This window comes from Protopterus annectens, chromosome 8.part0 (assembly GCF_019279795.1).
Source record: "Protopterus annectens isolate FY-2018-M chromosome 8.part0, PAN1.0, whole genome shotgun sequence".
NCBI lineage: Eukaryota > Metazoa > Chordata > Ceratodontiformes > Protopteridae > Protopterus > Protopterus annectens.
Window position 1 is genome coordinate 1037124065 of NC_056741.1, and position 21247 is coordinate 1037145311.

General features: G+C 35.9%; 1 protein-coding gene across 2 annotated transcripts in view; it reads right to left on the bottom strand.

Annotated features, from left to right (window-relative positions):
* Positions 1-21247, bottom strand: part of LOC122809207 (chloride channel protein ClC-Kb-like) — a 1320353-nt gene that overhangs the window by 470718 nt on the left and 828388 nt on the right. For both annotated transcript variants that reach the window (XM_044080518.1, XM_044080517.1), the window contains one exon: positions 18816-19029. In XM_044080518.1, the coding sequence (XP_043936453.1) occupies positions 18816-19029 (214 nt within the window). The remainder of the gene's footprint in view (positions 1-18815; positions 19030-21247) is intronic.

Genomic DNA, 21247 nt, shown 5'->3' on the forward strand with positions numbered 1-21247 from the left:
CTTTCCTTTCCCTCACTACCCTGTGTTCTTGTGAGCTGCACAATAATATATCCTGTTTACTTCTGTTATATCACAGGGATCTCTATGGACAGTCCTAATTACTGTGTTTATTTGTTTTATCAAACATCAGATTTTTGGGATTTTATTGACCTTCTGCAGTCTATTTCTTTCATTGATCTTAATATGTCTATCTATCTCCATTAAATCAAGCAACTCTTCTCTGAGCTCATTTTCTTCTAAACTGAGGGCACATTTTTTGTTTTCCATTTCTTGCAGGCATTCTATAGAAAGTTCTACAACATCTTCCTGTGGCACGTTCTCTTCAATTTCATCCTGTGCCATCTGTTGCTCTGTCATATTGGAACTCACTGGCCTATTACTACTCAACACTGAGAGTGTATGTGTTCCCACAGTTTCCTGTTGCTTCCTTTGCTGTCCAGTTTCCAGTGAATGTTTATACTGATTTCCTGTGGAAGGCTCCAAACTATCTTCCTATGGCACCTGTCCAATTGCTTCCCGTTCCACTGGTTTCCCCTTAATTTGGATGCCCACTGCTCTATCCTGTTGTGGTGTTTCTGAATTAGATTTGCTATACTGAATCCTTCACTTCAAAGGTACTCCATGAATTCAGTTTCTGTTTCTTTAACTTCTCCATTACTAATCTCCTTTTCTAATTTTCCTCTTTGTCTTCTTATTTTTTGTACTGTAAAGTTTTCCACATTTGTGTTCCTTTGCCTGTATTTCTGTTCACATATCTTTCATGCTGTTCTTTTTGTATTGTTTAGCTTTGCATAGATATTACACCATATTAAATCACTTTTTCTTTTTCATGTCCATATTTCCTCTTCAGATTTCTCCTCATCTTCCTGTTTCTCCTTACTTTGGGGACTTGATCCATCATGCTGTGATGTAACCTGTGCTAGACCAAAATCCTTCACTTTGCAAGTGCTCCATAACTTCAGCTTCTATTTTTTTAACTTCTACTTTACTAATCTTCTTTTCTACATTCCCTCTTTGTGATATTATTTTTGTATTGTGAAATTTTCCATATCTGGATGCATTTGCCTGTATTTCTCTTTGAATATCTTTGGTGCTGCCTTCTTTACATTGATTAATTTGGCTTTCACCTTTGCATAAATATTGCATCATATCAAATCTCTTTTTCTTTCCCATGTCCATATTTCTTTTTTGTATTTTTCAAAAATTTCTTGTTTTTCTTGTGTATATTTTGCACTTCCTCAGATGCTTCTTTTTCCAAACAGATCAAACTTTCTTGGTCTATATATTGTTTTTTACAAATCTGTTGTATTCATGAACACATTTTTTTATTTGAGGCTTCTAACAGTTTTTCTTGTGGAAATATTTTTCTTTCCTTTAATTTCTCTCTTAATCTTTTTGTATATCTTGTGTCTGGAAATTCTGGGCTTTTTGCATAATAGTAACAATACATAATTTCTTTCTTATCCTCAACAGTCCACTCTAACATCTTTATAGTTCTTTAGCCTATCAATTTTTGTGATTTTTGTGGATTGGTACTTGCTTCTACAAAAGGGGGGGCATCCTCCCCCTGGGCCTGGCCTGGTCCCATTGTAGGAATGTTTCTGTATTTTGAGGATTCTACACTGTCATTTTTCCAGTCCTGGCACCAGTATGCCTGACAGGATTGGACACTATTTTATCTGGGTCTTGTGCACCCAGTTATCTTTTTTAAATTTTTTGACCTACTTCTGTCCATGATATATGCTATATAAATACAGTTGATATATCAGTGTCATCTCTTGGTGAGATATTGTAAAAAACAGGGTCCACCTCATGAAGGTCCTCACCAAGAAATGAGGATTAATTCAATTTCAGCAATACTACTCTCCGTTGCTTGCTAGCTTATCATCTCTCCATTCGGACCCATGGGAGAGCTCAGACAGGAAGTAAATGTGATAGCAGATCATTTCGCTTAAGCTGACTGAGCTGATTTTCTTTTTAAACAGCTTCATGTCTGCAGTGTTACTGCCTCTGTTATTATGAAACTGTGACATGTTCTTCTATATTCCAATTTGACAAGTTGGCACAAATTATTTGTGGCCGTGCTCTTGCCCAGTTTCCTCTTATCAGAATTATGAAATTATGGTTTGGCTGGCAGATGATCTGAGTTGTAAATCTTATGCAGGGGAAGTAAGACTATAGCACTGTACCTTACCTTTAGGCTTGAGGTAGAGACTGTTACATCACAATAAACTAATACTGTCTGTAGCTGACTGGCCTGATTGCTGTGGCTTATTTCCAGATATAGGAGAGATTGGAGCATAAGTGATATAAAAATGTTCAGTAAATGATAGCCATAACAAAATTTAGAGCAGTAGCCTTATGACTTATATCAATGTTTTTTCTCCACTATAGGGTATAGTTCATTTCTACACTGCCTTTTACACTTACTAAAAATACTAAAGGGATTCTGAATCCTATATAAATATGCATGGTTGTGTTTCTATACCTAAGTTTCTTTCGGACTAATATGCTTCTTCATCAGACTAATATATAATATTGTTGTCTTTAATTAGAGGTCAGGACTAGTGCAGAGTTATGATATTTGATAAACAAGTTTTATGTTAATTAAGTATCCCAAGTTTGACCAGATACAAGATTTTCATTATCTTCATTTTGAGAGATATATTTCTAAATAAAGAAGAAGGTGCAAGAAAGAAAGCAAAGTGTCAAACATTTGATTTAATAACCAATTCATCAAATGTAGCCTGGTCCCAAGAACTTAACAGAAATACACACTGATGTCATGGGCATGATCTTCCAAGTATCCCACTAAGATTAGGACTACATGCCAGTTACTTAAAAAGCTGAGTGTCTGTCTAACCCACTACACCAAATTCCTTTCTCACTACTCTCTCATACACACACACACACAGACACACACACACACAGGCACACATATATATGCACAGTTCCAAGGAAAGATGAGTAGAATCCTCCAAGCCTATGGAGATATCTTCCTGGAATAATGGCATTGTCACCACTCTAGGACAGAATTATACTCTGCACAGACCAGTCACCTGATCATTCTTGAATTTGCCAATTATAAATTACAAAATTGCTAAACAATAACCATACCTTTTTCTCAGATAATAAATAATAATACTTAAACAAGTAGAAGCCATAAGATCTTAAAAGTGAAAAAAAATAAAACCTTACTTAAACAATAAAGTGCTGATGCAGACATCAAGGCAATGTTCAGAGAATATAAGAATAAGAATCAGTTGTATAAGACAGACTTCTTAAATAAGAATATGATTTACTGGTGACTAAATATACTAGCTGTTACTGATGAAATGTTGGACGTAACTATTTGACATATCTTCAAAGGAATTGTCACCAATATCACCCAAGCAAAGACTAGCTGACTTTATTAGTGTTTAATTTCCAGATATACAGTACATGACTTAGCTTATCATTCTGTGCCTTTGGAAATAATAGGAATAATTACATTTTATCAGATTACAATAGCTATTTCCCATATGATAGAAGAAAGACTAACAGTAATCAGGATCTTAATATATATATATTGATTCTTCATACACTAATGAGGAATAAAGCTCAAGTATTGACTTAAGTGACCCCAGTTTGATAAGCGACTCAGGAAACTAAGACTTTGGTGTGGGAGGATTATCATGTCCATCCTGGGGAGGGAGGGCATGCATTCAGGTAACTTCCTTGCACTAGATCTCCAGCAGATGCTGGGGACACAAGAGAAGACATTGTCCAAGGGACACAGGGGTAGAGGTTGAGTCATCACAGATGTGGGAAAATATACCAGTATGCCCCATTACATGTCTATCCCAGAAGATGGCACAAATGTGTATGAAGCAAGGAGAAATTATTATGATATACAATAAAACACTCCCTAACAGCAGTATGATGCTGCAGTAGGGTCATCAATCTCCTCACCAGCCCCAGATATGGGTCAGGGTCAGCACGAGGGAAGCTAAGCTGGATCCAGTAGACCCAATGAAGGAGTAAAGGACTTGTGTTGAAATGAGGGTCAGCTGCAGGGATGCAAAAAGTACTGCAAAAAAACACATAGTAATGGCTGCTTCTCTTCACAGTTCTGGTCACTTGCATTTAGAATGAATTGCAGTTATAATTTTATGACTGTTAGTTTCCTGGCACAAGAAAAGCAAGAAGTTCAATGTTTTTATACTTCAGTTACAAATTTTATACATTTCTCTTTTGTCTTTTAACTCCTTTTTTCATTTACAATGAAAATGTCACACTTTCTCAAGGTAAATGAACACATACATTACAGATAACTTATATATAGCTTTACAGATATACCAAAATCCTGTAATAAGAAAAACTAAATCAGTTTTTTAAATCAGATTTCTATTTCTAGTGAAAGAAAATGTTGTGAATTATGAAACTGAGTTACTGGTATATTATGAACATGCCAACTTGAAAAAAATTAAAGAGCCTTTGCTTATAAACATTGTGAATTATGAGAATTAATATCAAAAAAGCTGAAAATGGAAAAAAAATACAGAGAATGACAGTGATTGTAACTGTGGACATATGTTTTAATGAACCAAAGCCAATGAAATGACTGGAACCAGAAATGAGGTTAAACAAGTTAACATAAAAACTGAGAGAACAAAATTAATAATCAATGTAAAATTAAAAATAATGATGTATTTTCTTAAATGGTAGGTAATGATATAGAAACTGTGAACAATATAAGGACCTTTTAGGGGATCTAAAATAATCAGGATGATGAGGGGCCATCTACTTGTTCAGAGTTAGTTGGTCCTTTAGCCAGGGGTGGTGACACTCCCTCACCTTAATGCTTAGGTAGTGTTTTTTGAATTGCGATGAAAATTTTCCTATACTCCCTGAGATCAGCTGGGAAAGGAATGAGCCATCTCTCTATAGAAATGAATACAGATGAATGAAAAGGTTCAAGTGAGGAACAGACAAAAGGGAAAGACAAGAAATTGGTAAACAAGGAGTTTTGCAGTACACATATGAAAACAAAACAAATTAAATGTCTCTAATCGTATATTTAGTATATCAAAATCTCTACATTTTAAGTACTGTCCCAAGCCTGTACCTGACATGGGAAATATTATATTGGATGTTTATCTGTATGACAGAAAGTAAATTTAAAAATATTGTTCAAAAATGTTTTGGATAAAAAGAAATGTAGCTGTATATCAAAAGATTCTAATTACACACACAAACTAGTAAATTATTTATGCATTTGGGTGAAAAATGGTAATACAAATATTAATGTTAGAAAATATCAGGACTTTGTGGCAGTCTTAAGTTGGTGAAAGAGAAGTAAATAATATTTGCATAGCAATGCAGATGATGTAATAAAACCAGCGGATAAGGGAGATAAAGTAGCATTAACAGATAAATTGTAGCACACAAACAGCTTGAAAGCTATATTAAATGAGTAATTTGAATGTACTGGCAAAGGGATATTTGCAAACATTGTTTATAATTAGCCTTGTTTAATTAAAAATGTACTAGTCTGTACTGACATTTCTGAAAAAATGTTTAGATTGGGTGGAATATAAAAAAGTTAGCATGAGGGGTAAGCCTGTTTTACCCTTTGCTGTAACCATTTCTGATTCAAAGACAACCCTACCGCAGTGCTGCTCCACAAAGAGGTACAGCACCACAGTGAGATGTCTTTGTTCCCTATCACAAATGCTAATATGGCATTTCAGGGGAGTGGTCTATGCTAATTAGTCATGTGGTCTACCCCCAGAAATGCCTGTAATAAGGCATTTACATAGCCGATGATTTATAAATTAATGAACTTGGCCACAGGCTTACATTCATCCATTGCTTTTATTTGGTGACATCATGTTAGAAATAACTGCTGAGAACTTTAGGGTCAAGGTAGCTGTAGGGGAGATTATATGTGTGGCTGCATGTGTGAGTGTATGTAGAGGGTTGAGTGGCCTCAGGTGTGTGTGTGTGTGTGTGTGTGTGTGTGTGTGTGTGTGTGTGTGTGTGTGAGAGAGATAGAGCGAATGGGGGGCTGTGCTTACATAATGCACTGGCCTCCGGTGATTACCATAGTAAAGATCTGACTTGCAGGAATTACAGGCTATTCAGAAATATGCAAAGTAGCTGATAATGAAGGCTTTCCTTATTACAGCTAACATCTCTTATTCATATTTTCCACAATTGTAAAGGAAGACGCTTTTGACCACAGCTTTTACTGCCAGAGGTGCATTATTTCTGAATCACCAGGATTATTTACATGGTAAAAAATTTAAGGTGTTCTATATGTATTGGGTTACCTATGATTCAGAAGTCCTTGCAATACCCCCTCTCATTCAGATCAATAGTGGGTGAGTTCTGTGGATTATGCAAAAATTTGGGGGGTTGTATCTAGAAGCTACCGGTACAAAAGTTATATGGCTGTAAGTGGAACACTAGGTATTTTTTACTACAGCTGCATGGTGTAACTATAAATAGTGGAGAAGTGTCTGTCATAACTGATATTAATTCCTAGTACATGAATATCGACATGAATGTTGATTGGAAAGTATGGAATTATGATTCTGCATATACTCCAGCTATGAAAATGATTGCATTCCGCTGTGTGTGATACTTGCTGATTTTGTATTAAATGGCAATTTATTTCAATTTAATGAAGACTCATATTTACAAGTATATGTCAATGCCATGGGTATGCCTATATTTTGCATTTAACATGCACAAAGTTAATTAAGGCTTGAGTAGTGCTATCATTAAATTATGATGTCTTTTGATGACAACTTTATTACTACTTTATTATTAGGTCTATTCATTCTTCTATAGGACAATCTATTAATACATTAGAAAAGTGCTATGAACTCCTGAAAATTTAAATTACAATTAATTACAGTGAAATCATATTTTTACATAGGCGTGTACTAGGCTAATGACCACAATGGCAGTTTTAAGCCTAGCCATCCATCCTAAATCTCTGACAACTTCTTGTACTCTTGATAAATGTAAGCAGCGACTTGGGAGGTGAAACATTTAAAACTTTTCTTTTGAAGAACATCAGAGAATCACCATACACATTTTGCAGTGTAACACACACAGTCCTTGTCATCTTAGTACAGAGTTGAAGACAGTGTAGAGGACCTGAGATTCAAACCTGTAAGCTACATCCACTCTTTAACCCTGACACCTACCTACCTAGCTAATTCACCTTACCTTCTAGATTTATTTAGATTAAGTTATGTTGAAAAAGTGTTGACATAAAACAGTTGGGCTGTGATAATTGTTGTCCTTATTATATTAAAAGAAATTTCTCAAAAACTTTATTTCGAAGAGTGATATGTAATATTTCTGCATTCACAAGGATAATGTGCATATTAAAAAAGGAAAACAAAAGGATATTTCAAAACAGATATAATCAGGTACTAATTTTTGTGGGGGAAACAAAGAAAAGTGACCAAGAAAACATTAAGGAATATAAACTGATATAAGGAAGTGAGATATTAAGAAAGCATTGGCCTTGCATTCCTATGAATGTGGGTCTATGTACAGTATGTTTTTACATTTCAAGTGACAGAATATGAATGTGAATATACTAATATCTGTGGAACCTGCTGTTACAAGAAAGCAAGGAGCAGTATTGCCTTAATGACTAGAAAGGCCAAGTTTTGAATGACATAGTATTTTATTTAATGTTTGTTTACCAGGAATGTCTGACTTGGAACAAAGCCAATTTTCAGCAGAGGCCCAAGGAGAAACACTCCAGGCAGATGTTTTTATAATGTGGGAGGAAGCCAGAGTACCCAGAGGAAACACACATGAACACAGGGAGGACATGCAGACTCTGCACAGAAGGCACTCCAGCCGAGGATCAAATCAGTGAACCTCTTGTTGTGAGGTGACAATGCTACTGCTGCACCACTGTGTTGTGTGTTTAAAGCATGCATTGAGAATGTGTGGGAAATTACAATGTGTTGATTGTATAATATGTTCAAATGCATATAAAAATAAAGTTAAAGTTTTAAATCTTTTTTGGGGATCTGAAGAAGAACATAGGTTATTCAAAAGATTATACTGTTTTAATAAAAGTATTATTTGCTTATGTATTTTTAGTTCATTTTATTACTTTTAACAAAGAAAGGGATACTTGGTATGCTTATCTGCATGGACATACACTGGAAAAAATGAAGATAAAAAAAACTTTTTGGCAATCTTGGCCATGTAGCAGTACTGCTTAAATATAAAGCTGGTCTGATAGGAAAATAGAAACAAAAACATGATAAAGTAATGTAGGATGCAGACTGTGAAATAATTGGAAGCCAAAAGAGGCATTTGGCATAATGGTTAGATGTTTATCTTACAGACAGAAGGTACAGGACTCAATTCTTACATTTGGGAAATTGCCTAGGTTTTAAAGAGCCTGCCTAGTATTTACCTATGAACCACTGGTGGACAGTGAGGAGTCAGTGGATTATTGTGGTTAATGTTATGATGAAAGTAACAACTAAAGGATTAGGCAGGTCAGCAAAGAAATGAGATGTCAATCTGTTTTAACAAGAAGTCGGAGATTCCAAAATGGTGGTCGACTAGTGAACAGCCTATGCACAGAGCTCCTCACCTCAACTTCTTCTTCTAAGTTACTACACACTTCGAATAGAGCTACCTTACCTTCATTTCTTCGGTAACTGCATCACCTTAGCAGTGGGAAACAACTTATAATAGACTTTCATCATCTCGGGCTTTTCCACAGTGTTATCCTTACAAGCAACTTAGGGAGGCCTGCTCCTACTGGTAACACTTCTAACTCCACATGGCTAAACAGACAAAAACAACAAATGACTCTTTTACAATGGAAACTCAAACAATTAAAGCCAAAGCCTCAGCAATTTTTTCACCTGAAAAAGAAGCCCTTTCAAAAAGGCAGAGAACAAATAAACAAAATGCGGAGCCTACTAAAAATGATGCAATTAGTAAAGAAGACTCCAGCTTCCACATGGATGAGTTGAAGCAGGCCCTCCTGCCCATACAATCTGCCATACAAAACTTCGAACAACTTACAACTATTGGTAAATCCATCAATCAAATTGTGGACAGAGTAGACACACTCGAGCAAAAAGTACAATCCAATGAACTCCAAATACAATCCTTATCAGATGATAAAACAGCCTCTTTATTAGACTTACAAGCAAAAATTACAGATCTAGAAGCTAGAAGTAGGCGTAACAACATATTAATAAGAGGTCTTCCAGAGAGCTACGACAGTCAAGGCTTACTTGCTATAATAAAACAAATATTTGAATCACTTCTTCACTCAGAAGGGGAGAAAATGTTACAATTGAGAGAGCCCAGCTTTTATAAAAGACATGATGCCTTTGCCCTCGTCAAATATATACAAGACTACTGAACTTCCAGTCAGCTCAACAGATATTATATGCAGCAAAAAAAAATAAAAACTTCACATGGAATAATCACAAATTAACTTTTACACAAGATCTACCCAGGCCCATCAAGGAAAACAGACAGAAACTAGCCCGCTTTTGCTCAGACTTAATTAAAAGAAACATCAGATTCCAAATGCGATACCCAAATACTTTGTCTTTCTCCCAAAATGAAACCAAATATACAGTAACCTCCCAAAAAGAAGCAAAAGAGATCTTCCTCAAAATATTTAACAAGATCCCAGACCTTGGATAAAGTCACTAGCTTCCAGCACAAGCGTTTCAGCAGCTTTACACCTCAGCTATCTAATTCACTCACCGGAGGCTTCAGGGACATCACCGCTCTCAAACTCAGCGCCAACATGGTATTTCTATCGGTTTTGTGACTGTTTAATCCAGCAAAACATCCTTCCATATGTTTGCAGGCAGATCCACGTGTCCAGCAAGGAACACATGAGGTTTCTGGAGGGACTCCTTCTACTGTGGCACCTGAAATGCTCGTCTGTCAATTCTGTTCTTCCTCAAGCTTATAGCGCTGAGCATCGCAGACAAGTCCTGTCTATTGCAAACAGATCCCCTGTACAGGTTACAGGCTTGCAATCGTTTTTTTTCTTTTTTTTTCTTTACTCTTTCAGGATAATTATATTTTATGAATGATGGACTATTTATTTATAACAAGTTAAGAAGCATTTTATTATTGAGCCTTGAAGTTTTATGTACCCAACTGCACCATTTTTTGAGTGTCCTTGGTACTTTTCCTCAGGGCTAGAATCACTGCAGTGGCGATCTCGGCAGGGGAAGTTAAGCAGAGGAGCCTGCTTACATGTAGGTCCTGTATACCAGGTAGGATGAGATACAGCACTTTCCCCTGTAACTACACATTCCTGCAACCGATGTAATGGTAAGCAGTAAAGAGTTAAAGTCTAGTGCCATAGCTGTGCAATATGCACAGAAGTAGACATTTATTAACACAATTAAATGGTTTTGGCAGATCTAGGATGAGTGCAGCAACTTGTTTCCCCTTGATAGAGTTGACAACTAAAAATTTCTCTCAGTGGAAAAAGTGCTTTTTCTGGGTCATATTTTGTACAGAAAGTTATATTGTGTGGAGGGATATTACCATCCACAAGATAATGTACTTATTGTTTCTGAATTAATGTAATAGTTCTTACAAGGGTAGTATTTCAGTGTGATGAAATTGAGTTTTGAAGCACCTTTTGAATAACCATTTTTTGTGTAAGTGGAAAAGGACGGCTTTTTATGGATCTGGTGTCATGTATAGGATGTATAGATCTACATCTCTCATATATATTAAGCTTAAGAGCTTGATATACAAACGCATGTTCTATGTACATAAGGTCATACTTTCATGACAAACTAGTATGTGTAGCATTAACATACGGTAGCTGTTTGTGCATTGTATTAGGGACCTAGTTTGATTACCCTTTGGTTGAGAATGCTTATGTATATATGTATAGAATCGTTAGGGTTTTCTTTTGTTATTTGTTATACTTCTATGGGGTTCAGGTGGGTAGGCACCATGTCAGAAGGAGTATTGTGCTACTTCCTCCTCTTCATCCAAATTGCTTACTGATACAGCTATGATACTCTCCATATTCCTATCAGCCTATTACAAACACAAAGCAGGTTCTAGTAAACACACATTATGTTACCCAAATATTATTTTAAATCTCCAAATATATAATGTCTCCCCACACTTCGGTAGTTTTTAATTCACATGAGTTGGGCCATTGACTCTTGGAACATTAAAGGCTTACAAAATACCGCTAAAAGAAAACTGTTTCTTCACCTGCTGTTTAAATCCCAGGCTAATATTAGCTTTCTCCAGGAAACACACTTATCTGAAAAAGAATGGGAACACACAAAAAATAGAAAATGGATCAGGTCAATAATAAGTGCTGGTGACAGCTCAAACTCGAAGGGGGTGGCCATTATAATTAAGAAACAATTCCAGGAACCTATCAATGAATATAAATCTGATACTAACGGCAGATGGTGCTATTTCACCTCTACACTCCCAGATTCCTCCAAACCAGTTATGTTCATGAACATTTATGGTCCTTGTTCTCAACAACAAACCTTTATCCTAGAAATCTATAACATACTAAACGCATTTCCAAATTACTTATTTATAGTAGGAGGGGACTGGAATGTGGTAATTGATCCTAGCCTAGATCGCACCAGCAAATCCTCCTCCTATAACTTCCAAGCTTCTATAGCCTTAGAGGAACTTATCTCAGATTTTAATCTTGTAGACACTATCACTTTTAGTAACATCTCGACCAAAGAAAATCTATATACCTTCTATTCCAACTGTCACAAATCTTGGTCACGACTAGACTTCATTCTGATTTCGGACCTCCTATCTAAATTTAAAAATACTTTTAATATCGAACCCAGATCTCTCTCCGACCATGCAAAAATCTCTCTTAAAATCAGATTCAACACGCCTGTTTTTACATTCGCTAACTGGACCCTTAACAATAACCTACTAAATAACAAAGATATTTTAAATATAATTAATAATATGCTGTTGGCTCTCGACACTAATCTTACAAAATCGCTAAGCCCCCAGACATTCAATGGAAATGAGAGGTTTTCTGATTAGCAAAGCTTCCTATCTTAAAAACTCAACACTAAAAAGAAAATACTCTATCCCTTAAACTATCATCTTTAGAAAAGTCAGAGATTATCTCCAGACTCAAAACTGAAGTATTGATCAACTCCGCACAAGAAAGAATTACTAGAACTGCACTCACAGAACTTTTCCCTACAGGAACAAAATGTATTGCAACATATTCTGAATGGGCCCAAACCCTCAAGAACTCTGGCAAGAATATTAAAAAATAATAACGGTGCTCCCAGAATATCCACTCTTCAGTATCAAGGGAAAATTTATAATTCAGACTCTGAAATAATACACTTATTTTTGAATTATTTTCAGATATCTATAGTAGCAATAAACAAGTTTTTAAAACCCCAGAGGGAGTCCTTTTAAATTCCATTAACTTCCCTCTCTTGAACCAACTCAAATCTCAGTCGCCAATTACCATCCAAGAAATACATGACATTATAAACAATCTTAAAGGAGGCAGCCCTGATGGCTTCACTACCAACTTTACAAAGCCTTTTGCCCAAAAATATCCTCTATCCTATGGAAGGTCTTTAACTGTATCATTAAGGAGGGTATTACTGACTTACATTGGAACAACTCAAAACCATCTTACTATTAAAAACAAACAAGACAGAGCAGACCCACACAATTACAGACCAATAATAAATGTTGACATTAAGATTCTCGCTGCTATCTTAGCTAATAGATTACAAATTTATTATCCCCTGACCAAGCTGGCTTTATGAGTAATAGACACACATGGGATAATACCCTAACCTTGATTCCCTTATTCAATTGACCAAAAGACAAAATAACCTTAGATGCCTCTAAAGCTGACAGAGTCAACTGGGACTTTTTGTTTGATACCTTGTCCCATTTCAATATACCTAAATTCTTCTCGGATATAATCAGAACACTTTATACAAAGTCCCACACATACCTCTATATAAACAAACAGAGATCCAAGCCAATATTGATTACTAATGGAACTAGACAAGGTTGCCCACTCTCACCCTTTCTCTTTAACATTTTTATCGAGCCTTTCTTCTTATATATAGAATACACACCACAACATCCCTAAAATTCTAAACACACATGTTGCGCTATCAGCTTTTGCAGATGACTTAAATTTATACTTCCACTTCCCAACTCAGACCTACCCAAAATCTTTGACGCCATTAAATACTTTTCCTCCATCTGAATAATTAACAATAAAAATCACATATTTTCCCAATCAATCCTAACTCCCACAAATCTTTTATTTCCAGTCCTCTTTACAAATAACATATAATCTTAAATATCTTGGTATCCATTTTGAACATAATCAAGCTTCCATGCTCCAAAACAATCTACTAAAAACATGGTCCATCATCCAGCAAGATCTACAAAGATGGAAACTTATGAATTTAGCTTTGTCCAAAGTAGCAATAGTGAAAATGAATGTCTTACCCAGACTCTTATATCAATTCAACGCTTCAGATATAGAAGTATTCAATAACTTCTTTTCCAAAATTGAAAAGATCTAGCTAGGTTCATCTGGTTCCAAGTCAGTCAGGATCTCTTACTCTAAATTAACTTTTCCTAAGGAGAAAGGGGTTAGGCCTTCCAAACTTTCAACTGTACTACAAGATCATCTGCTCAAACAGAGTCTGGTCTATCTCAAACTTTAGCAGCAAAAATCAAACCCACTCTCCAGCATGGTTGAAAATATGGCATCATCATATTATCTCTAACAAAATTAATCCTCAGGCTATTCCATTCCTTTCCACTCTCTCTATAAACAATTCTAATTTAGCACATTCTCTGAAACATAAAATTAGGCTTTTCCAAAACTCATTAAAGACATCAACATGGAAAATACCCTACCCCTGCTCCAACCACTCCATCAAAATCCAAACATCAAAATCAACAATATGACGTTGGACCTTACTAAATTCATTAAAGACCTCAATGTTTGGGACATCCTCAAACATAGTTCAAAATCTATCCCTGAGCTATGATTAATCCTTGGAATCAATAACAAATACACAGTGATTCTTCGACAAATAAGAGAAGTTCTACATGCACAACATTTTAATCCTCCTAACCCTCAGGAAATCAACAAAGTAATTGAAATCATATCTGCAATATCAAGCACTAAAAACAATCTCATCCTCTTACAAACTATTGAATAAGGTGCTATACAACTCAAACTGTCTCTTTTCCAACTATTGGAACACAGTTGGGTCTCCTATCTCAGAGGACCAAAACTCTCAGCTATAAAATCTACTTTAGAACTCTCCTTTTAAAAACTCCTATACACCCAACTGATGCTAAACAACAATTTTTACTTCACCCTGTAATACTCAATAAATTTAACCCCAACTCATCCCCACATGCTGCTCCCATCCGAGAGAGATCTACTACACATTTGTGGTATTGCAACCACTCTTACAAACTCTGGTGTTCTCTAAAACAAAATCAACCTTGTCATGGGAAACAGCCATTCTCCATATCCATACTCGAATACCTAAAGTACAACTTCACATTTTAATTATTCTCTGTTCACTTATTAAGCTTTATATCACTAAAAACTGGTTAGATCGCACCAAACTTAGTTGGAAGGGTTTCAGTGAGATGGCTTTCAAACACATCTCAGCTCATAAATTCATTATAAAGGGCCCAAAAAAGAGCTTATTTAGGCAAATTATGGAAGAAACTTATAGATGTGATTCATACTGATTGACTCCCCATTCACATCTTGTGTAAAAAGCTATCCTTATTCCTGTTAATTACGGAGAACCACAGCCAACCCAATTTTCTACTATACCTATGCATTACCACTATGGAGCTTGGTTGTAAATATTGTATATATTTGTTTTTTGGTTTTGGGTAAATGGATTACAATGCTCTCACTGTGCTGTACCTATCATTCTCATATGTATCATTGCTATACTATGTGGCTACTCACTGTTTTCTGTAATAACCCAACGTTGCATTCTAACTTGTATAACTGTAATGTATTTCCTCATCCAGCTTGCATTGTACCATACTTTGAAAAATAAAAGAATTATTTGAAAAAAAAAAGAAGTCATAAACAGAGAAGGCATATAACAAATGGAAAATAGAAAAGATAGTCTCAGGGATGGTTAGAATGTTACCAGAAAAAAGGACAGCCAGATAATAACGTATGCAAAGTCAGAAATAGAAAAAGATCTTTAATTTGGACTTAACAATCATTTGTTAATGTTAAGTGCTGCCTTGCACTGAATGTACAAAAAAGTCATTATTTCTTAATGTCAAATGACCTGCTTTGAATGCACAATAATTAAAGTGTGAAGGAATCAATAAGCACAAGAGGGACACAAGCACTCACCTGCATTATCACACTGTGGTGCACAGTTTAACTGGGAGGGTTGTCACTTATCAAAGTGAAAAGCACAATATTTCCTACAGTTTTATATAAAAAAATGGCTTTTCTCCTTAAGGTACTGAGACCAATCACATCTGTGACTGTCCTAATGTTATTATGGAAATGGTACATCATCAATAAGCAGTGTAAAATGTAAATGTGCATTCTTAATATTGAAAGATCAATAGTTATGATTCAAATAATCAGATTTATACGCATGAGATCTGTTTATGGAAGAGAAATGGAACTTTTAGCATATACCTTGAAAATGTGATTTTATAGATAGATGCAACAACCCCTTGTGTTCTACAAAAACAAAATAAATAAATGCCTGCTCCAATGTTGTTCCACCCCCTATACCCACATGCAAACCCTTCACAGAATGTCATTAGTATTCATGTAAAATCAGGGAAAATCCTACTTCCTATACTTGATTATTACTAATGTGGTTCACTGTGCCATCTTGAAAATAAATATAATTAACTGTCTCATTTTAGTACAAATGTTCTTTAGCAACTACTTACTATAATTAAAGTTTATTTTATTATTCCACATACAATACCTGAGAACAATTCATTTAGCTGGAAACTAACTCATGAAAAGAAAGTTTCCTCAAGTCTGCTGCCCACAGAGAAATAATACGTCCCTGGAGTTGAACATCATGATTTGCTAGAGAATATTATTGACAAATATTATTGAAAGTCAGTGAAAAAACAGCATTAAATGACATTATTAAGTATTAAATGCCAATTGAAAAAGAGCTCTTAAACATAAAGATAGTCATCAGATATCATTCATAAGGGATATCAGTAGCAACCTGTGCACCAATCCATAAAAAAAAGGATCAAAGGCAGATGGAAGGAGTACTTCCAGCAGTTTCTGAATGAAACCCCCCCACAGAAGCTGTACTGCTCCAGACACAAGGTATGATGAAAGAGGAAGAGTCAGGAACAGAACAATGAGAGGAAAAGCAGCAGGCTCAGATGAGGTCATGGCAGACAATGATCAAGATATTGGATGAGCTAGGGTACAAATGTTTCTGAGGATACTCATAGCAGTATATTGAAAAAGACATATCCTAGCTAGCATTCTAGAGCCAGTGTACAAAGGGGGCATTCACAACTGTGGGCATTATAGAGGTATCAAGATCCTGTCGCACAGCATGAGGCTGCTGGAGAACATGATCGATTAATTAGCAGAGTAGCATAAATTAAGACGAGATGAGCAGTTCAGATTCAAATCCATATAATGCATGGCTGATCTGATGTTTATAGTGAGACAAGATAGTGGAGAAGAAGTTGGTGAAGAGGAAAATGTCCAACTAGGTAATCCTAGACTTGGAGAAAGTATATGCCAAAGTCCCAAGAAAGCTGATTTTGGCAATCCTGCAGTGGTATGAACTCCTGGAAATGTTGCTAGAATAGTACAGACTATGTAGAAGGACCCATTGATACAAGTATTAACAGACTTTGGACTAACAGAGGGGTTTTCAGTGGGAATGTGGGTGCACTGTGGTTCATTTCTAAGCCTGCTGTTGCTCATACTGGTGATAAACTATATTAGTGTACAGGCTGGATATGATAGACCAACAAAACTGCTGACATTACAGAGTTTGAACTAGAACTTAAACAACTGAAAATGTATTTATTTATTTATTTATTTATTGACATTTGTTAACCGGGTTAGTCCAACTGGGATTGTGGCCCATTTTCAGTGGAGACCCAAGGAGGAAAGCTCCAAATAGTACAATGCAAAGCTCCAAATAGTACAATATATCATAACAGTAGGAAACAAATAAAAACACCATATTATTACAGCAGGAAAAAAATATAAACAAAAGTAGTAAGTATAATACTTATATGAAAACAAAAATTGTAAACACTTTTTTTTTCTCTTCAGGGTAATTCTATGCTACTGTACTTGAGAGAGGAGATTACAGAGTGTAAGTAGGATCAACTGTGAGATAAATGAATGGGTAGGAGGGAGCTAATTAGGGTCGTGGCAGGGGCAGGTTCTGGAATAGAGTAAATGTGTTTTTAGTTTGTTTTTAAACAGTGAGTATGTCAAGGGGAAGTTTGTTCCAGGCATGGGCTACAGAATATCTGTAGAGTAGTTTGCCTACTGACTTATGTGGGTGGTAAATATCAAGCAACTGTTGATTAGAGGTGTGGAGGGGTCAGGATGGGGTGCAAATAGAGACTAGGGGAGATAGAGATAGACAGTAGGAAGGTTTATACAGCATAGAGTGTAGCATGTGGAATTGGTAGAGATGTAGTAGTTGTTGAAGTTCTAGCCATTGTAGAGACTCTAAAGCAATACAGTGGTGTGTGTTGCTAGGGGAGTTAGAGAATGGAATGCAAAACTGAAGGCTTACGGGATGAAAATGAATGCAAACAAGAAGTTGTTGTGGCAGCAAATGAGAAAAATCAGAAGAAGTTGAAAATTGAAACAGATGGAAAAATAATATAACAGGTTGACACTTTATCAGGAAGAGATGGTTGAAATGAAAAGAAGTCTGAATAAGGATGTACAATCTAAAATCATAGGTGCTATAGCCAATTGACACAAACTGTCAGGGGAAGTGTGTGACAGAAGAATGCCAAAGATGCATAAAAGTAAGGTATACAAAACAGTGGTGTAACCAGTACTACTGTATGGTACAGAAACCTGGGCAGTGAAGATAAAACAGTTAAGAAACCTAGGAGTGACAGAGATGAAGCACCTGAGGCAGGAGGTAGGATGTGAACTCTGGTACAGAAGAAGAAATGATGACAGTAGATCAAAAGCCAAAGTAGCAATAACTGCAGAGAAGGTCAAATAAAAGAGATTACAGGAGTTTGGGCATATGTGCAGGAAAACAGATGATTTGTTGAAGAAGGTTTGAGAGAGACAGGAAGATGGTAAGAGGAAACAAGGTCAACCAGCCAAGAGAAGGATGGATTGAATGAGTGAAGACCTGTGACAGTCAGGCATGATGTCAAAGAAGGTGAAGAAAGGAAGGTGATATGACACCTCAATTCCATGTAGAAAACAATGGAAAAAGGAATGGTTGATGAGTATGATGGTGGTAAAGGTGATTTATTGTGATCAGATGCTGATGGTTCTATAACAATGGTAGGCTGGCCGAATATAGAGCATCTACTATATATTAAGTTTAAAACTTGACTACTACAATAATATATCATTCAGTATCTTTGCACAAGTCTGAATTCTAACTTCATCTGTGTTATACAGTAGCATATAGACAATTAAAATACACAATTACCAAGGGAAGTAAATGGACAAGCCTACACTACCTGATGAACAATAAAATATCCAACATCAGCACAAAGCATGCATAACTTACTCGGTACATGCACTGCTAATCTGAGGCAAGAAAGGCAGTTTCTTCACAATGATGGTCCCATCATAGAAGGAAGGCTGCAGTCGCTGAGAAATGGCATTGGCAACAAGGGTAGCTATAATAACAGGAAGAGCATGAGCAAACTGTCCTGTTGCTTCAAATACAAGAAGGGCCGTGGCAAGACTGTGAGTAACAGCTCCAGAAAATGCCGCTGCACCTACAAAAATAGACATTTAACATCACTGCAATAGATTAGTGATACTATTGTCTCAAAAAAGAATTCAATAAAATAACACCATGACAAAAACCATGTCCTTAAGAAAAGTATTCACGGTAGTCCTACTGGCAGATGTAGGGATTCAGGAACCTAAAAAAATTTTAAATAAGCTCCCAGAGTGAAATTTTGGCACAGACTGAGAATTACTTGAGTGATCAAATTGAAACACAAGTATACCATTCATAGTCATATGTAGAGGGAATGCCCCACTCCAAAGCTATTTGATATATATATATATATATATATATATATATATATATATATATATATATATATATATATATATATATATATAGATATATAAAGCAACTTCATTGTCATCGCACAATATTGGGGAAAAGAAAAACTCCCTAAAACAGCACACCTCACGTTTGAACAATGACAGTTTTCATTTTTTTTCATTCCAGCAAGTGTTAAACAGCTTTAAAATAAGTACTGAAACCATTCAATTTAAGAGTACACATTTAAATGTTGACATTTATTCAGTCCCTGATATTAAACCAACACCTCAACAGTGCAGATGTTCCTTTATAGTGTGCAATGAATGTAACATTCCTAACATCATAGATGCTGTCAAATGAGCTAGCCTTGACCACACTGCACTTAGAAGAATGATGTAATGTTGGCTCCCAAGAATGATAAGAGAACAATAGACCAAAGTGGCTAACACCAAGACCGTACATCCTATCAAGCACCGTCTGTCTGTCTTTCCCACATAGAATGATGTGATGTTGTGTACATTGTGCTAGATAGAACAATCGAAGTTGAAACAGGTTATTATATTTGACACCACATACCTAGTTTGTCTGATTGTAAAAAGTAACTTTGTCATTATATGCCTACAATACTTACAGGTACCACATTTTTAGTCCCCAAAATAGAATATCAAATGTTAGACACATCCCTCAGAGCCATGACTACCCCACCTTACCTTTCATTGGTTTAATAAACCTCAGTAGTAAACTAGTAAGTAGTTCATTTTTCTTCATCAGAAAACATATTTAATGTTAGACTTAAATTTAGATTTCATGAACATTATTTCTAATTTCTAAAAAGGGTGTTCAAAAACATTTCAAATATTTAGGATTTTGGGGGTTGTGGGATTTGAATTCTTAATTCACTAGTATTACATGATGAATTACCAAACAATTCCTGCAGATTCAGTTTAGAAATAGTTAATTAAATAATTTAATAATCAATCTGCTATATCACATTATCACATTTTTTTATATCACCAAAGCTTAAACCCTTAGCAAACAATTCCACAAGAAACACATTCATGAACACATTCTGTAAAGTTATAAATAAGGAAGTGTTATATTGTTATAAAAAGCGTTTCAAATAGTCTTAATTGGGATTGTTTGGGGGTGTTGGGTCTTGTATCTCCGTTTGCCCACCCATTATTATTCCCCAGTCCCCCCCTCCCCCCTTTTTTTTGAGAAAGTGATTTTGCTTTTGGTTTGTTTCTGGCGAAAGGAAAAGGTGAGAGTTTTTGCACTGGTTGTTGCCTCCTCTCAAAAAAATCATCATCTTAATCACAACATTCCACATCCATATCTATTTGGACCTTTATTTGAATCACCCTGTCTTCTGTCCTTCGGACCATCTTTTTAAAGAGGCATTTTCTACAATAATTTTTATTTCAGAAAGAGTTTATTGTCTTTGAACAATTTATTGTTCATTATGATTTAGTTTATCAGTTATTGAATTCTCCTCTTCATTAAAATTTGTATTAACAGTACCTTGTTGTAAGCAGTCCAACTCTACTCCTTTGTTATTCCAGCCATGGTTAGTGGTTTTTAACCTTCATTTTCAGGCTTTCTCTTAGTATCTTATCGCCAGTTCTGTCACCGCCTCTGTGAACATGCTTTGGTTATGCTTTGACTGCCTTTGTAGCCAATTATCGTCTAGTTCTAATAGGGAACTCTGAACCACATTTGTACCGCTGAGCTAGTACTTTCTCCACGATCTCCTCCGTGACGTTGTTGATTGTAATCAAGGACGCTGGAGCTAGTTCAAGGCACCCTTTTCTCCGCTCCTCTCCTCTGTGTTAGTCTGTGTAGGTGTCCAAGCTTCTCTAGAAAACCTCTGTGAAAAAAAAACCAGAACTGCGAAAACCACCACACTGCACTTTGGCCTTTGGCTCCAAGATGTTGGC